The 18,485-nt window shown below is 37.7% G+C and overlaps 1 protein-coding gene across 1 annotated transcript in view; it reads left to right on the forward strand.

Moving 5' to 3' along the window:
- Positions 1-18,485, forward strand: part of HECW2 (HECT, C2 and WW domain containing E3 ubiquitin protein ligase 2) — a 204,836-nt gene that overhangs the window by 161,797 nt on the left and 24,554 nt on the right. The window contains exons 19-21 of the mRNA XM_011369257.2: positions 5,459-5,579; positions 7,081-7,194; positions 16,734-16,886. Of these exons, the coding sequence (XP_011367559.1) occupies positions 5,459-5,579; positions 7,081-7,194; positions 16,734-16,886 (388 nt within the window). The remainder of the gene's footprint in view (positions 1-5,458; positions 5,580-7,080; positions 7,195-16,733; positions 16,887-18,485) is intronic.

Here is an 18,485-nt window from a genome sequence, read left to right on the forward strand (position 1 = left end):
CAGCTGTTAGAGTGCTCACCTAAAATTGGTCAAAATCTTGGAATCTGAAGGTTCGTTTTCCAGGACTGTTATAATGCCAATCCCAACCTTAGCTATGCCAGAAAGAAAAGATCTTTGCAAACACCATATGGTTTGTTATGCCAAATATGGGACCCAGAAGTTTAGCTAAGGACCTTTTCTAGATGCACATTTCTAGGAATTTAAATGCAATAGCACCGAATTTATCTAATATTGTTAAAGATATGCTCACTTATGTGAATTTTCCACGCAACCAAAGCCATGAGTGTATTGAGGATATTTCATGGCTTGGGGGGATCATCATACAGAGCTCTTGTTACTTGACTAGAACTGGACTATCCAGAAGCTAGGATTAGCATTTGGTCCCACTCAACGGAAGTAAAACAGAACAGAAAGCACTGAAGAGCCATATAGGTCTTCACTGAAGCTTGTCTTCAGGGCATGGGACATGAGAGGGAGTTATTTCTGCCCATACATGGTGCAGCTCCTTAAGGATACTCCTTTCCTCGCCCACTCTTTTCAAAGTTTTAGCATCTTAGCTGCAGTGTATCTCATCACCTGCTCTTTTTCTTAAACATTCTTTCTGTCTCTCTGTCTCCCTCTGTCTCTGTCTCTCTCTATCTCTGTCTCTCTGTCTCTCTGTCTCTTTCTCTCTTTCTCTCTCTCTCTCCTTTCTTCTCCTCCTCCCTCTCTCTTTCCCACGGTTTCTGAAGTAGCTTTATACTTCTTTTTAGAAACAGTGTTCTATCCCTTCTCTTTGCTCAGCCCCACAAAGATGATGTAGGAACCAAATGGTACAAATGAAGGGTGCTCCCTGAGTGTCTGGGGATGGGGGAGTTGTGATTCCAGAGACCAAAGAAGAGCCTAATACTATCTCTGTCACAATAGAGAGGTGTTTTTGTTTTTGTTGTTGTTGTTGTTGTTGTTGTTGTTGTTAGTCTCCCTTGTCCCCCAGCCCTAATGCTGGCATGCCCTTTCAGCTTTTCCCTTTTAATAAATTATTTCAGTCTGAGAAATCAGACTATCAAATTGGGCTTTTTTTTTTATACAAATGGTATGTAAATGAAAGCATGAGCAAGCTCAAAACAATGACCTGAGGGCCTTTTACTGCTCTTAGGGAATAAAGCAAAAATGTGAAGACTTCAGCCTTGTGCTTTGTGCCAGCTATTTTGTAGGTGTTTTTTTCCCTTTAATTTCCATTATTGAGCTATGTTCCAGAAGAGGGAGTATTCCAGAAATTATTGTAATGCTTGATAGTTTGTTCTCATTCAGTAACAGGGAATTGTTTAAAAAAGAAATACAGAAGATATATATATATAAATATCATAGAGATTTTTTTTTTTTTAGAAGGTGGACCAGGAAAGAAGTGAGCTCCTGAGCTGTCTCAGTACAGAGGCTTGGAGCCACGTTGGATTGGGCCAAGCTCCATCCCTGGCAGACACAGAGTGAGAGCTAGCCATTAAAACAGTCTGAGTTCTCGGTGGCACATCCAAAATCAAAAACAAGAAAAAAAAACAACAAAAATCCCCAGGCTTCTTAGAAGTTTGTTGCTAAGATTTTTCTGATACCATCCAAAGTATTTTGTCAGGTAGAATTTTTAAAATTTGTACATGATTATGCAATTTTGTAACAGTAAATAGAAATAGTGTAACACTATATAGAAGAAAAGGGGAAAAAAACCTAATATCTTACTGAAATTTTTCCCTGCAAATAATTAACATAATGCTGACTGTCCATAAAGTCAGCCTTTCATTTGATCATTTCCTATATGTAACACTGACCTTTTTGTATCTAACTTCCTATTACCATAAAGATCATAAAATTACTCTGTCTGTGGGAGTGTTTTATCCTAGAACTTCACTTGGAATTATGGTTCCCATACAATTCTGTTAGCTCGATCTTCCAAGATCATTTTTGTTTTCCACAGTGGAAGTAACATCGTTATTGCCTAGACATTCTTGGCAGTTGCACCTGACTTGCATTAAGAATTTGACAAGGGCCAACAATATAATTTACTGTAATTTTTAAACCATGAAGTAATGTGTAAATGATTTTTCATAATCAAACTATTAGCAAAAGAATTTTTGCGTTTAACAATGTTTGTCTCCAGAATCTCCATAATTGAATCACTTTACCTAGAGCATAAATGGAGCTAATTTTTATTAAGTGTCTGTATTGATATTGATGGAATGCATTAGGGCCTTTCCTACATCCTTTTAAGCATCTCAGATTATACAGCAATAACAATAATGTGTGCTGTTTTGGTTTTTTAAGTAGTGAACTTTTAAAGAATCATTTTTCTTTTGAGTTCTGAAAGATTTTCATTCAGTCTTTTGTTCTTTTTCCTCTTTGTCAATGATTGTGCTCTTGATACCTGATTCATTACAGCTGCTTTCTGAGCTGTCTGGGTTTACTAGTCTGCAGTTTCTCAGACTGCAGGACTGACAGCTTTATTCTGCCACCCTTGAGTGGACTTGTGGCCCATTGCCCTGTCCCTCGGCCATCTAAGAAAGCAACCTCGTGTTGGTGGAGATCATGTTCCTTTATGTTGCAAATGATGCCTTTCAAATACACAGGAAGCATTGCCCCATGTTGGTCCCTGGATGCTGCCCATGTGTTTCATTGGTTACATGTAACCACCCTGTAGGGGATAATGGTTCTCAAACTTGACTGTTCTTTGGAGTCATCTGGAGAGCGGTATAAAACGCTTATGCCTGGATTCCACCCCCACAGATTCTGATGTAATGTGTCTTGGGTGTGGCCTGAACACAGATTTTTAAAAGCTTCCTAAGTGCCTAGGAATCTCTTCTGTAACCCAGACATTTTAAGGTCAAGTTTATTTGTATCCTTTATGACATAGCTCTTAGCTCTTTGGATGAAGGATTGATAACTACACAAACAGACTTCTGGACATATTATTAATCAATAGCTAGTTTATTATGATCCATTCCTAAAACCCCAACACATTTCCCTATGTCTTTAGTATTCACCTCTGTGCAGATAATAACAGTAAGAGCTAACACTTATCTGGGCTTCTTATGCAAAGGCACTGCACAAGTGCCATATATACAGTGACTCATTTAATCCACAAGTGAGGCCCTGATCTCTCACCAGAACTCTGGTACCATATTTTCAAGTGTCTACAAAGTATATCCACCTAAATAGCTGTCATCTCCAGCTCCATATGTATAAAGTTTCATGTGCCCTGTCCACCAGCCTTATCTCCTACACTGCTTTTAGTATCAGACAGACCTTGCTCAAATCCCAAACCTACCATTCACTGACATATGACTTCAGTTTCCTGATTTACAAAGCGGTGATCATGGTGATAATAATAATGCCTACTTCACAGACTTGCGAGGATTCCCCAGGATCCTCAAAGTAAAATGCTTGGTCTCTAATGCAGAGCAGGCATTTAACAAATAACTATTGTTACTGTTTTAAAAACTTTGTATTACCACTGAGAGCTTCCTATCTATCTTCTTTACATATCTACTATAACCAACTCTTATTTCACATTGTAAATGTTTCTCTGACTCATCACTGCAGCCTAGTCCTCATCCCCTCAGGCTTCAATTGCTGCAACTACTCCTGGCTGGATCTCAGGCCTCTACCCTTTTCACACCCTTAATGTACTCAACACTCTCTGAAAATCATTTCTTAAATAAAACACTGCTTTTGTTTTATTTAAGGAACCTATAAAGGTTTCCCAGTGCCCACTGTATTATGCCCAATCTCCCTAGTTAGGTTTTTAAAAAATTTCTCTCGTAATTTGTCTCTGATCTTCTGACTGATTTAATTTCTCACTTACTCCCCACCACTCTCCCTCTACTCTGGAGCATGCGTGCAAGGCGTATTTAGCTCTTGCTGCCCTGCCCCAGTATAGAATACAGATCCTCCTGTTTACAAGGCCTGATTTCAATAAAGCCTCTTCCCTAAGGCCTTTTCCATTTTGATCTCCACGTATCCTCATTTACTATCACTTGTCTATAACTCTGACCTCAAAAGCAACTACCAAGGGGGCCCAGGTAGTCAGTGTCATTGAGTGGCTGTGAAACAGTGGAGAGCACATGCTTGTTTACTTGAGCAGCTGCCTGCTGCAGCCCCAGGAAAATGCAAGCCAGTTGTTGCAAGAGCTTCCAAATCATATTCAAAAGAAAATCTGGATTTTTTTTTTTTACTTGAAATCTCCTAATTTTTAAATGTTGAAAGTTAATTTAAAATCTTTAAAAGTGATTGTATAGCAAGCAAAATAGATTAATAGGTCTGGCCTCTGGGGTCTGGGTCTGGCCTCAGGGCTATCATTTTGTCCTCTCTGCTTCATAGTTTGTATACCATCTAGTTTAGGACTTAATTATTCTCTAATTGTTTCATTTCTGTCTTCTCAACCGAGATAGGCAGTCCGGGAACCTCATCTTATTCATTTTCAGAATCTGTTGCTAGGCTTCACAGTATTAAGAATGAATTTAGTGATTCATTCATTAAGGAAATATTTAATGAGCTTACATGGTGTATAATGCACAAGACTCCACAACTTTTGTTTTCTGGTTTCTTTTATTGTGTTGTGAAATATTTAGTGGAAATAGCCAGTGTTTTTGTCATGGATCTGCGTCTGATTCCTATATTCATCGTCACCTTTTGTATCTTGGCTTATTGGTGAGTCACTTTATGACCCAAAGCCAGATTTTTCTATGAAAAGAGGAACAAACTGTGTTACTTCTACATTTTATTAATGATACTTGCCATAAGATGACGTATAAAACATCTTTAGATGATCCGTAGGTAATCACAGTACTGGCACATAATACGAATATAGCAAGTAGCAGTATTATTTACTCTTTGTGTAACCAGGAGTCATGTGACTTCTGCAGATATGTCTGAATTCTGTTTTTATATCAAGATTATTCTACCCTGCAATATGAAATGTATGTACTTATGTGAATAAAATAGTTCTCAGTTATGGTGTATATCTAAAAGAAGTTTTTGTAGGTTTTCCATAAAGTAAAGTGTGGAACTCACTGTTCTTGCTTTATGTGCCAGATACTTTCACACTGTAACTTTCTGTCTAATTGCCATGATATCATCTCAGCAGCAATGGTAACCTCTACAGTTACCATTAGACATGAGTAACCCTGTTTGACTCATATTAGCTTGGACTGAAAAGGGGAGCATATTTGAGTAATACATGGGCATCATTGTAACTATTTGAACAGCATTGTTCTTTTCAACCAAAATGCCACAAAGAAGACATAGCGTAAGGCCCTGGTTAAGCTCTGTTATAGCCTCAACTTGGAGATTTGAAAATGCAGGAACTTAAAGTATTGCTTCCTATTACTTGTTAACTCTGATCTCAACCCACAGTGATATTTTTCATGGTGATGTGATGAACATCAGGACATTGCACAAATCCACACCCTCCTCTGTTTGTGGTTTGCTGTAGGTACGCAGCGTGCCAATGCCCGGGCTCCTGCCCCTTACAAGCGAGATTTTGAAGCCAAACTAAGGAACTTTTACAGGAAATTAGAGACTAAAGGATATGGACAAGGCCCAGGGAAATTAAAGTAAGTCAAAGTGATACAAACCACAGGATTTATATACATGGTGAAAGGATGGGATGCAGTTGAGAATGCAGGATATTATGATTTGGGATGACCAACCTTTGTTTTAGTCAGTATAATTGTTTTGGTGTTCGTAAATTACAGAATTATCTAAAACACTGTTATGGAATTAAGCACGGTTGAGCTTAAGATTTTAAAACAAACAGTAAAGAAACTACCACATTCCAGGTAGAAATATAGGCAAAATAAAAAGCTGATTTGTTTTTCTCTCCTGAAAAGCACCTCTTTGTTGCTTAGAATATATTCATCAGATATAATGCTGTCACAATGTCCCGTATTGCACATCACTGTCTACTGAGCTGACCTGAGTGTAGGAACACTGCTCAACTCTATTTTGTTCTGTGAAATAAACTTCACTTGTCCAACGTAATGTCAAGAATATTGTGTCTGCCTATCTTTATCCACCTCCATTTAAATGAGGAAATTGAAACATCATCATGTTTTTTGGCCTAGAATTATTTCCATTCCCTCCTTACTAATACTCCCTTCCTCCCAACCTCTACCTCTGTGCCATGTCCCCACTAGAGATCACTCTGCCACCTGAGAGAGGACAGAGCAGGGTGGGTCTCTACTGCAATATTGCCCTGTTCCTGGGTGCCTGAGAGAAAGTCCAGGGGCCAGCCCAACAGCCCATGGCTCATTGCCCCACGAGGAGGGCTTTCTTGATTAAATTCACACGTTCCACTATCATCACCCTCTGAAAACATCAGCCTTCCCAAAACACTATACTTTTCAGAGCTCTTACCACTCTCACATTTCACTTACGAAGAAGGTCTTGATCAAGCTTTCGTGTGTTTGGCCTTCCTATCATCTTCCTTCCATTACTGTTTTCACTAAAGGCAAATTGATATCTGCTTAAGGATGATTTAATTGTTGTTTTCACAAGTAGATTAATCTATTGCAAGTATTAGTCATTTGCATCCATCCCTTGGGGAATCTCAAGATTCACATAATTTGAAAATTAAATTAAGCACAATTACAAACTCCTCTGCTGTGGAGGACACTGAGAATTTTTTCTTCCTGCTGTTCTGACATCATCTCTCTAGGCACTTACTAATTGAATTCCTTGTCTAGGTGCGTTCAGGCTTCAAACATGACCTCATAGGGTTGTTCTTCCTTTACAAAACAAAAGTCTTGTGCATGTGTTGTTTCATATCCTTCTTGGATAAATTGATTTGCCCATTCAGAAAGGCCTCTTGAATTGTTCTCACAGGTTATAGGTGGGGTGCTCTCTTTACCAATGACTCTCTTATGTAACTTTTGTTAATGCTGTTAATAGTTAAAGACAAATGTATCCTCTATGGCAGATAGCAATGACATTAAGTCACTCCTTTTTGCCTAGTTAGTTATGGTAAATGGAAATTAAATGGCAAGTGCCCAGTTCTAGAAAGATAAGGATTGGGAAATAATCTGTATTTTTCAAATTGTTTTTTTTTACGGACAGGTTAATTATCAGAAGAGATCACTTACTTGAAGATGCTTTTAATCAGATTATGGGCTACTCCCGAAAAGACCTGCAGAGAAATAAGCTATATGTCACATTCGTCGGGGAGGAAGGGTGAGTAGTACAGAGAAGTGGCCTGTGGAACACAGGCTACGACTGCAGGGCGGATGTTTCACCACATCCTCACTGTGGTTGCCTAAAACAGGAAATCCTTCTGGCAGGAAATGCAGTTCTCATGCACTTAAGCCTCTTGGCTTTTTTCTTTTTTAAAAAGAGTCTCTGGTTTTTAAATCATTTGATATAGAATTTCTTTGGTACAAACTTGTAACTGTAGATCATTTTTGAGAGCAGAAGCTTGGTTTGATTTATTCTTTCTGAAACTCGCTTAAAGGGAAAAAGTGGGCTTTGAGGGGGAAAAAACATGATATTGCATTTTAGTATCTGTGATCTTGTGATCTGCACTGGGGTGCTAAGTAGAATGTGCTTCACCTATTAAATAAACTCAGTTTCCGAATCATGAATTAGAATCCTGCTGCTCTACCAGGAAAAGTCTCCACAGTAGTAACTGTTGGGCCTTGGTTCTTATTTCTCTGTCCTCAATTTTTCTCTCCTTTTGGGATGGCAGCACACCTGCCAAAATTATAACCTCCTGTAAAAAAGGATCTCCAACCTTCTGTGACTCTTCCATGAGAGCTCATATAGATAAGGATAAGGAAATGAAGGAGTGAAGACTCCCACACAGTGATTATTGCATCCGAATAGACGTAACAGTTGTTATATAACACTTGAGAAGATGACAGCTCTCCTCTCCAGAACCCTTCCTCTTTCCTCATTTCAGGTCAGAGTTTTGAGTTTCAGTACCTTCTATGTAACCCAGCCATCACTAAAGTGAATTAAAACAGTACCGCACAATTACCTAAACTCTGGTTGTCTTCTCCTTGATACTGTTGATTTGGATTATTTTAAGTCTACCCTCTCAGTCATGCCCAGGAATAACGATTATGGGGTCATAGTAATAATACCCAACAAATTTAACCATTCAATATATAGTTCATGAAATAGAGGCTCCAAAGTATGGAATAACTTGCCTGTGCTAATGGAACTAGATAATAGCAAAATTAAGATTCACAGCTAGGTCTTAGTCTTTCATCCAGTACTCTTGGACTAACACTGGGATATAGGCAAACTGAACTCTGGTCTATCTGAATTTTTTTTCCTACCTATGAATCTTTTCACTATTCCAACTAGTGCCCGATAATTTCCGAGCTTCACATATACTATTGTATCATCTCCTGGCTGTGACTAAAGTAAAATATTACATGGGAAAACAGTATAATGTGACAAAAGTTTGAGCAGAAGCTTGCCTGAGACTTGAGTCTTCCATGCTGACATGCCTTAATGGACTTCTAGCTTATGTTAATTGGCTTAAAGATGCAAGTGCACAATTGAAAATGAAGGCAAGTGTTTTTGGCCTAATCACAGGTATGCATGGGATGCCAAATATTTCCTGACATAATCAGTCTGATTTGGATGAGAATACTTTTCCTCCTCCAGAACTCCAGCTGCCTTCCTTCATTGTTGGACCATGGTTTGTTGAGATCTCAGAAATGTAAGGAAGACTCAATGGGAGCCTTGGAACTTAAGTTTGAATAGAGTAGATGCTTTTCATGCTTGATCATCCTAATGCAGTCTCCCTATGATCTGGACTGATGACATCCACTCATAGGAGGAGGCCCAGGCTGAGTGGGGCTTGATATCTCTGTATTTGATTGCTGCTAATGCCCAAATACTTTCTGCTTCTATCACCTGTCTTTTTCCTGTAACTCCCAAGGGAAAATAAGAGAGAGGAACAATTTCTTAATCAGGCCCCTCTGCTTATGGTTTATTGAAGCTGGAGTAGGGCCAGATAATTTCTGGTTTCATGGCTTTATCATATCCATATCATATAGATAGATTATTAGATATAGACTTTATTTTGCAATTACGGCATTCGAATATATATACTTTTTTAAAAGATTAAAACAGTACTCTTGCTGAAAAAATAGAAACCTCAAAACAGCTTAAAATTAAAAAGTTATTTTAGCTGTTGCCACCTTCTCAAACACATTGATTCTATCACATTAAAATTAAAGACTAGAATATTTCTTCTTGATTATGATAAATGCTCAAAATGAGAAACTACCAAATTTTTCTATGGAACTATAAAAATGGACATGGAAGTTTAATCTTACTTTCCCTTTATTAATTTCAATGCCCTCAAAATGTGTCATTTTGTAAGTTCTTTATGTCTAGCCCTAGTAATTAATAGGTATTTAAAAACATATATAACTAGTTCCCAGATCTTGGTTTCTAATATCATTCTTCAATAAAAGGAACTAGAGTTCCTTGAAGAACTGGCTGATTCTAAGACTGGGACAGGAACTATACAAGAAGAAGCTAAAGTATCTTGCAGTGCCAGAAAGTAAAGAGGTACTCAAAAAGCCCACCATGATAGGGGTGTGTCAAAGGGATACAAGAATCAACTGAAGAGCTCCCAATGTTCAAAGGTAGAAAAAATTGAACAACAAAATAAATAAATAAAGTAGCAATGGATTATAACCCAAAGTATAAAATAAATAACTATATTCATATAAATGCATGATTAAATGAATGCAGAATGAATGGAAAATAGACAAATCTGCTTTGCAGAAGATTTGCAGATAATTCAGCATAATTCCCCACTCCGTAGTTGTGGGTTGTACATACTGACTTTTTTCCAAATAGTTCAGTATGGAAATGGGAAAAAGAAGTCCGCAGTGGAGATGACTGACACTCAGCCAGGTAGGTAATCAAGGTTAAAATTAACAGTGATACATTACGTTAATAGTATGTAACCTTGGTATGATGTGATGAGAATGGCAGTTCACCTCTATGGTCTTTCTCCCAAAACCCATAATGTCAGTTTAGTGGTGAGAAAAACATCAGATAAATCCAGACTGAGGGACAAAAACATCAAATAAATTTAGATTAGGGGACATCCTACAAGATACCTTACTAGTACTCCTCAAAACTATCAAGATCATCAAAAATCAGAACAGTCTGAGAAACCGTCACAGCCAAGAGAACCTAAGGAAACATGACAATTAAACGTAATGTGGTATTTTGGATGGGATCCTGGGACAGGAAAGGGACATTAGATAAAAACTAAGGAAATCTGAATAAAATGTGAATTTTAGTTAAAAATACTGTATCAATATTGGTTCATTAATTGTAACAAATGTACTATACTAATGTAAGAAGTTGAGAGAATGTGGGGTATACAAGAATTTTCCATACTATCTTTGCAACTTTTCTGTAAGTCAAAAACTATCCTACAATAAATATTTATTCAAAGAAAACATAGTCAGGATTTGGGGAGATTTAGGAAATGTTTCCCTGAATGACTTTTCTTATTTTCTTGTCTGATAAGTGACCGCCACCAGGGTAATTTTTGGTGAGTGTATACGTTCTTCTTCACTTGAGGTCAATAGAGTAATGAAATACATGGATAGAGTTAATTCTGTGGAAAGTCCGACTCAGTAGAGGTATTGGTATTTATAGAGTATCATTTCATGTTGCTAAATGTCAATGTTATGTTATTTATGGTGAAATAATACTTGCAATTCTTATACCTGCTCACTGATTGTATTTTCAACTTGTCATATTCAGGATCTTTACAATAGCTTCACTGGGGCATAAAGAGAAAGTGATTTATTTTTAAGAATAATGCATCTGCCTGTACTCCAAAAAGATGTGAATTAGCAGATTTACAGAGAGACTTAGCTGTGCTTTAAGCTGTTTCTTTGCATAGCTATGACACATGATATATAGGTTATTCCTGAAATGGAAGAGCTCAGTCAAGAAAAATGATGGAAAAAATTATAGTCAGAAATTTACAGGATAACTACAAATTCCATGTGACATAGAATTAATACCAGAATATTAGTGATGCCTATATTCAATTAAAAAATACAAAAATAATCCAAGGGCCTAGTAATACAAATATATTATTTGATATTTATTATTTTTTCCTGCTAAAATAATGCTTCATGTTATATTTGGCTTTTTACAAAAAGAAAATAGTTTCTAAGCAAACCACTGTGATTAAATTTAGTCAGAGCTGGAGGTTTTGTTCTAGTTATTAAAATTTCCACCCAGCTTAATTTGGTTATCTGCTCTTGCAAAGTGGGGCAGAGGGGAGGTCAGCAGTGGTGGAATGGCTGGAAACTGAGTCATCTTGACTGAATGTAGCAGGAAGTTGAATGCTGTGGTTGCCTCTTTCTGTTGGGCTTCTGTCTGCCTAGAAGTTGCTTCTTTAGGAAGGAGGCCAGTGGAGCACTACATAGTCTCCAGCATTATTTTCTCCTGAATTGAAAGTCCTAGCAATTAAAGCTTACGTGGTTGGTGTCAAAAGTTAGCTAGGTAGACTATTGTGTTCTGATAAGGCATCCTGGATCATTAACTTCTTAATACTCAAAACAGTAAGGAAATAATGGCCTAAGTAAAGAGAGGATGTTTACACTGTGATTGCCTCACCTCTTTTTTTCTCCATGGCCAACACTGTAAAAGGCACCTTTCTTTAAGAAAGAATGAGTTCATTATATGTTTGGTGCCATCTACATGACATCAATCATCTGTCTTGCAAAGCCACACTTAGACCAGGGAGGAGATATGTGCAAACAGTTTTAGTTTTTGGGTTGGGGGTTAGGAACAAACGAGCTCTTTCTGTGATCTTTTTCCCAAGACAGGCAAATATACGCAACTAAGGGAGGATGAGAGCTGAAATGGTTTTTTTGCGGCCCTGCTTATAAAATAACCAGCTCTTACATCTAACTAGTCTAATTCTTACTAGAAGTTGTCTGGAAGCCTGAATTTAACATTTATTCCTTAAAAATCTGTAAAGCTTCAAGTTAAACTTTATGGTGCTGCTTGTTTTCCTCCCAAAAGAGACATCTGCAGCATAACCTAAATAACCCAAACCTTGCTGAAAAAGGATGCTTCCGTTTCTACGCTAGGCTTGGAATCACCAGAGTTTGTCTTATTAATTGCCCACAAAATTCCTTACTCATCCATGAGGCATCCTTAAGTGGCTAAAGAACCACTGCCTTGCTGTTATAAATATTTGAGGGTGAATCAGCAGGTGCATAGGTCATGTGTGTTGAACTGACTTGTAAGAAAGTAAAACTTTCTGTCTTCCAGAAAACTTGTAGGAAATGATGTTGTGACTCATTGTCATCATCTTTCATTTTATAGTCTAATTCTATTGAAATACTTTGTTTTCAGTAATTTTTAGTTGAAAACAAAGAAGAGGGGAATAAAATTAATTATTTTAACAGATGTTGGACGCCACTAGTTGGGCGCCACTAACAAGTTGGGTGTCACCATGGCAACATGGTGGTGTTTTAAAATGCTTAATCAGCACTTCATGGGGCTCAAGACTGCATTGCCACCCTAAAGACATCTGTGCTTACTCCAAAATGCCCTCAGATGCAGCTGTTGTGTGGCTACACACCCGTTGTCCAGAGTTTCTGTATTTCTGTGCCAAGCCTTTAGCTGTGGAACCAACCTAACTGGCAAAACAGGAATGTAACAAACGATCCCTGTGATATGACTCATGTTAACTATTTATATGGGTGAAGGTTGCTAAGACATTACAGGAAGCATATGCACGAGATGCCCTGCTGAGACATGTCTTATTTAATTTGGTAGACATGTGTAACCTACAGCCTGCTCTCAGATACACAGTTCTAAATTTTAGATTGTAATCAAATCAAACTTCAGAAACTCTCTTTGCTTTAGAGTGACTCCATCAGTGCACCCAGAGTTAAAAAACAGCAGATAAAAACATGAGCAGTTGAGGAAGATACATTTTCTTCCTAGAGGAGCTGTTAGCTTTGTTCTATCTTGGGAAGAAAGGAGTTTTACTTTTCAAATTAACTCCTCAAGGGACATTCTGTTATCTTTAGCCAGATTCAGCTATTATCGTAATAAAGGAACCATCTTTGTTGTTTTAACAAACTTTACCATATTAGAAGAAATTAGACCTGGAAATGACAAGCACCAAGCTCTCTATCCATAGATGTCAGATAATGGAAATTATGTAGATTTTCTTCAAAGAGCATCAGAGAGCTTCACTCATTGATTCAACAATACATATTGAGCTTCTACCATATATCAGGCTAAGTACTTGGGATACAAAGATGAGAAAGACATAGTCCCTGCCTTCAGTGTGGTTACAGTCTAGATAGGTATATAGGAGAGGCAGACACACAAACAGATAATTATAATAACTCAGCTAAGTGCAGTATTATTAAAATGCTGAGAAAACCTATTTCTAACTATTTAATTTTAAGCAATTAAAAATCCATTTTACTCATACTCATTGTCTCTTAGTAAGAAAACTGAATCATAAAATATTTGGCTCAGGTTTCCCTTATTATTGTATGCCTGGATTTTGTTTGAAAGCCCTGCAAAGCTAGGACCACTCACTGTCTCATACATAGTCGTGACCACTCCTTGAGATTGCATACACCATAGGACATTGTAGGTATTTTATATTTCCTTCAAGAGATTTTACTAAAGAAGAGGATTTATAGTAAGCCAGGCATTTTAATAAAGCTGCATTTTCCACCTACTTTCTCCTGTAAAAGGAGTTGGCAAACTTTTCTATAAAGGGCCAGATAGTAAATATTTTAGGCTTTGCAGACCATGCTTTCCCTGTCCCACATACTCAACTGTGTCATCTTAGCAGAAAAGCAGCCACAGATAACACATAAACAAATGGGTATGGCTGTATGCCAATAATACTTTATTTATAAAGCCAGGAGGTGGACCAGATTTGGTCCACAGGCCATAGTTTGCCAACCTTGCTTTATAAACAACAATTTTTTTTTTAGTCTTAATGAACATTTAAAATTTACTGAAGACCATAAAGAATGGTGAGCATTAATCCTGGGGTCAGGAATCATGCATCAAGAACTGTATCCTCCACTGCAGCGTTCATTTGATGCAAGTTAGTGATTTCCTTCAGATTGAGTCTTCTCAATAAAAGGGTTTAGACAGAATGACTTCTAGGATGGCTATAACACTGGCGTTCTGTGGTTCTTGATTTCTGGAAAGACGCAGGTGATAAAATTCACCAACCATAAGAAATTTAGAGAAATCAGGGAGATGTTTTGCATCCTCAGGGATCTGGGTAGACTAGAATCATGGACAAAATCACACAATGTGAAATTTCGTAAGGAAAAGTAAAAGACTTAGCTTTTAAAAAGATACAGTGACATGTGGAGAGGATGGGAGAGTCTTGGGTTAAAGCAGCACAGGTGAAAGGTTTGAGCTGATGACTAGCTCAGTGAGTCAACAAAGGGGCTGTTCCACAAGGCAGGATAATTTCAAGCTGCAGTAGTGGAATGAAGTGTCCAGGTAGAGAGGGCAAGAGCCCTTTCTAAGCTCCTTACTTACAAGACCACACCCCAAAGTATGATGACCAGTATTAGACAACATCCCTTAGGTCAGACTTTGACACCGTGGAGTGTCCAGAGTAGAGTGACCAGGGTGGAAAGGGAATTCCCAACCCTGCTTTGAGGGGAGGTTGAAACAAGTAGCTATGTTCAGGAATGGGGAAGGCAGCAAGAAGGGGCAGAAACCAGGGATACAGAAATTACTAAAGAGTTCTTATAGAAAATGACTTTTCAAAAAAATTATGTATCTTTAGCATTTAGATTGGTACCCAAAACATCATAGGCACTCAAATATTTGTTGAAAGAAAGCCTCTTAGTATGTGAAGAACGTTCAAGTGGAAGAAGTATTTGTTCTTGGTGGCGTCAGAGACCAGAACTAGGACAGTGGGAGGAAGCCACAGGAGGCTGCCTCGGTCTTAGCACGAGGAGGTGTAGTCTGCATCCTTGCACCTGGGAGGCAGCCAGAGTCCTGTTTTGAGAATCCCGAGGGTAATCTAAACATAGTCCCACCAATTCTGGTGGCCACCTGCTAGCCACATTATATTCAGCTACCTAAGAAGGCAGTTTCATCATGTCCCCTTAAGGCCTTTTTGGATCTGAGAGTCTGATAGGTTTGCATTTTTCTGCACACATAAGTTTCCTGTCAGTCTACAAAGAGCAGTGTGGACTGGTGATGTATGAAATGATTTTAACTATTACACAGACTGACATTTTTTTATTTTAATTATGTATTTTTGTTAATGTGTATTGGAAAATATAAAGCTAGCACATCATAATTTCATAATATTGTGTAAGACAAGGCTACATTGAAAAAAAACAAGTGAATTTAAAGTTGATTTAATGAAAAATATTAAGTTAATAATGGTATATATTCAGATACGGCAAAAATTGAGGAAGTAGCATGTGAATAGCTGAAGTCTAAGTAAATTCTATTAAACTCTCAACTAAGACGTGTAAAAGCCATTTTATTTTTCTTGCTAGTCTTCCGGCTCCATCTTCCACCTACTAGGATCCTTTTCTGTATCACACAATTTTATCACTGGGCAAGACTCAGATGATTTCTTTCTTATAGTTATTTTAATTATATATATATATATATATATATATATATATATATATATATATATATATATATATAACTGTATATAAAATAAAAATATTTTTAAAAATTATACCTATGTGTATGTCTATGGAGGAAATTCCTTAAGAGAAAAAAAGGTAGTGTGAACAATTGAAGTCTTATGAAATCCTACCACTCCAACTTAACCTATTTCTTTCATTCTCCCTTTAGCATTCCTGTCTTTGAGCCCATGTATAATCACTTGTAATAGGGTAGATGCCCCTTATACTTTTCATTTTAAATACCAATTTGCTTTATTGCAAACTCCTCTTTACGGCATTTTTTGCTCTCAGCGTTTTTGGCCACTTGTCATTCCTCAAACCTAACACAATCATTTCTCATACTTCACTTTGACCCTGATGTCTTTGTGAGTAAAATGGAATTTACACTGTAGTTCGGGTTCTAGAGTTTCAGCCTCTTCTCCAAATACTCTCCTTATCTCCTTAGGAAGCTTTAGAGTCCCTCACTTTTCTCTTCTGTAATTTTCCTTGGTGTTTTATAACTCGAAGTTTTCACTTGAACCCTATCATCCCATTGTTTTGCCTCTGATCTCCATAGCGGGGCTTGTATCTGTAATATCCTCTCAGTAAATCACTGAAGTCTCTTTCTTCCCCCATTTAAAAAAGTTTCAGAAATCCATGTGAACTCCATATCCCATGGATGTAGGTAGCTAATGCTCTCTGGGTTTACCCTGTTTAAATTAAGCATTCCCACCGTACTCCCTTTCCTTGTAATCTCATTCCAGACATTTAAAATATTTACCTTTGTGTACATGTTTATACAATCAAATTATTAGTATATTTTATTCTTTATCCATTATCTGATAGGTAGCTTTAGTTTACGATATGCTCCGTTTATAATGTCCATCTTGCCATTCTGGTTCAAGGCATGGGTGAGATCAGGAATCATGATTGTGTGATTTGTTTGGACAGTCCTGGAATGTGGACAGTTAGGCTTGTAATGAGTGTTCTAGAAAGTTGAGCTCTGTAGAAAATGTGCCCAATATATGTGAAAAAATAATAACTGGTTGTTCTTTTTGTTGATTTTTTTTAAAGGTTGGATTACAGTGGACCTTCCAGAGAGTTTTTCTTCCTCGTGTCCAGAGAACTCTTTAACCCATATTATGGCTTATTTGAATATTCAGCCAATGACACATACACAGTACAAATAAGTCCCATGTCTGCTTTTGTGGACAATCACCACGAATGGTAAGTAATTTTCCCCCAACATTCTTCTTCTATTGATTTTCTGTGATATTATTTTTTATAAGGAATCCATATTTCTTTTAACATTTTTTTGAGAAAATCATATTTTCAATTAAATATCTCATTTGACTCTTGTTTTTGTTGTCAAGTTATATATACAGGCAGTCTCCAAACTAAAAATAAAGTATGTTCCATAAGACCAATTTTAAGTGAGCTGGGTAGAATTCAAAAAGTTTTCCCATTCAAAGAAAGTTATGGATGACTTTAGGTTCCTGGTGAGACCCCTGAATCTCTCTCTGTACCTTCGGTCATCTCGGAGCTCTGAGGTGGGCTGAGGGTGAGTAGGGGAAAGTCCTGACCCAGAGATCAGGCAGCTTCTAGAGCAGCCCTTGGGGAAGTAGCTAACAGTGGGGGAGGGGCAGAACAGCTGGGACGTGGGTGAGGTGATGATGGTATTCTAGTAGGAGGAGGGAGGATGGGGTGACCTGGAGGGACTGTTGGTAGAAGAGAACCCTGGCAGAAGGGCAGGAGTGCAGCGTCACAGCGGTGGCCATTTACCCCATTAGCCATTTGCAGTTTGTAGCCAGGGATAGCCCCCTTCCTAATTTCTCACACGAAGTCATCAAGGAGAATGGGTATAGGATTCCCATCTGGGAATTATTTATTCTGAAAATCCCAAATTGCACTCTTACCAAAAGTCCTTACATTTTTTTTTTAAATCCCTGCATTTACAGACTTTAGTTTTATAACCCCATTTACTTGTTTCTGCTCATTTTCACTGATAGTAATAACAACAAAAAAAGGACACGAGTAGGACTCATGAAGAAATTTCTTGGAGTCATAAAGTTAATGTTGGTGGGTGGAGGGCATAACTTTTAGGACTTATTCTTCAAATTAACTTCCGTTCAGCTACAATTTGGAGTCCTCCCAACTGTAGCTATTGCAGTTATGCTAACATAAGTGGAAATAAAGAAAAACAAATCTGCTGAACATTAATCTTAAAATGGCTGCCTCTACTAAAATTACAAATAGACAGAATGAACCTCAGTGTGGATTTACACTTTTGGAAGGCATCAGACTTTCAAAGAGCTAGAAACTTGAGTGCTCAAATTTTGAAAGAGAAAATGAGTGTATATCTCAGTCAGCAAATCCAGTCATGACAGATATATTTAATAAAGTTTCCAAAGTGATTCAGAATAGAATTGAGCCTTGAAATTTTAGAGAACAGAATGTCCTTTGAGGAAACTCCCCCAAATGTCCACATGCATAATTCTTAGATGGTGATAATTATCTTCAGGAGTGGGGTTTAAGAGAGAATAGCAACAGGAACTTTTTCACTTTGAGACTGGGCTTTTCCTGAAAAGGGAATTGCTACTGGGTTTGTATTAGAGAAGTCCTGCTAATATTCATACAAGCAAATTAGAATCCCCACCCCCACCACCAGTATCATTCTGTCGGTGTCTCTTAGAAGTGGCTTCACTGGTATGCTAACAGTCAGTGGCTTCACTGACATGATGGCCATGTGGGGTGCTACACAGTGGACATGATTGACACAGGGTGAAGATGGAACAATATCTCTCTAAATATCAGAGTAAAACAGAT

Source organism: Pteropus vampyrus, unplaced genomic scaffold (assembly GCF_000151845.1).
Source record: "Pteropus vampyrus isolate Shadow unplaced genomic scaffold, Pvam_2.0 Scaffold146, whole genome shotgun sequence".
Classification (NCBI taxonomy): Eukaryota; Metazoa; Chordata; class Mammalia; order Chiroptera; family Pteropodidae; genus Pteropus; species Pteropus vampyrus.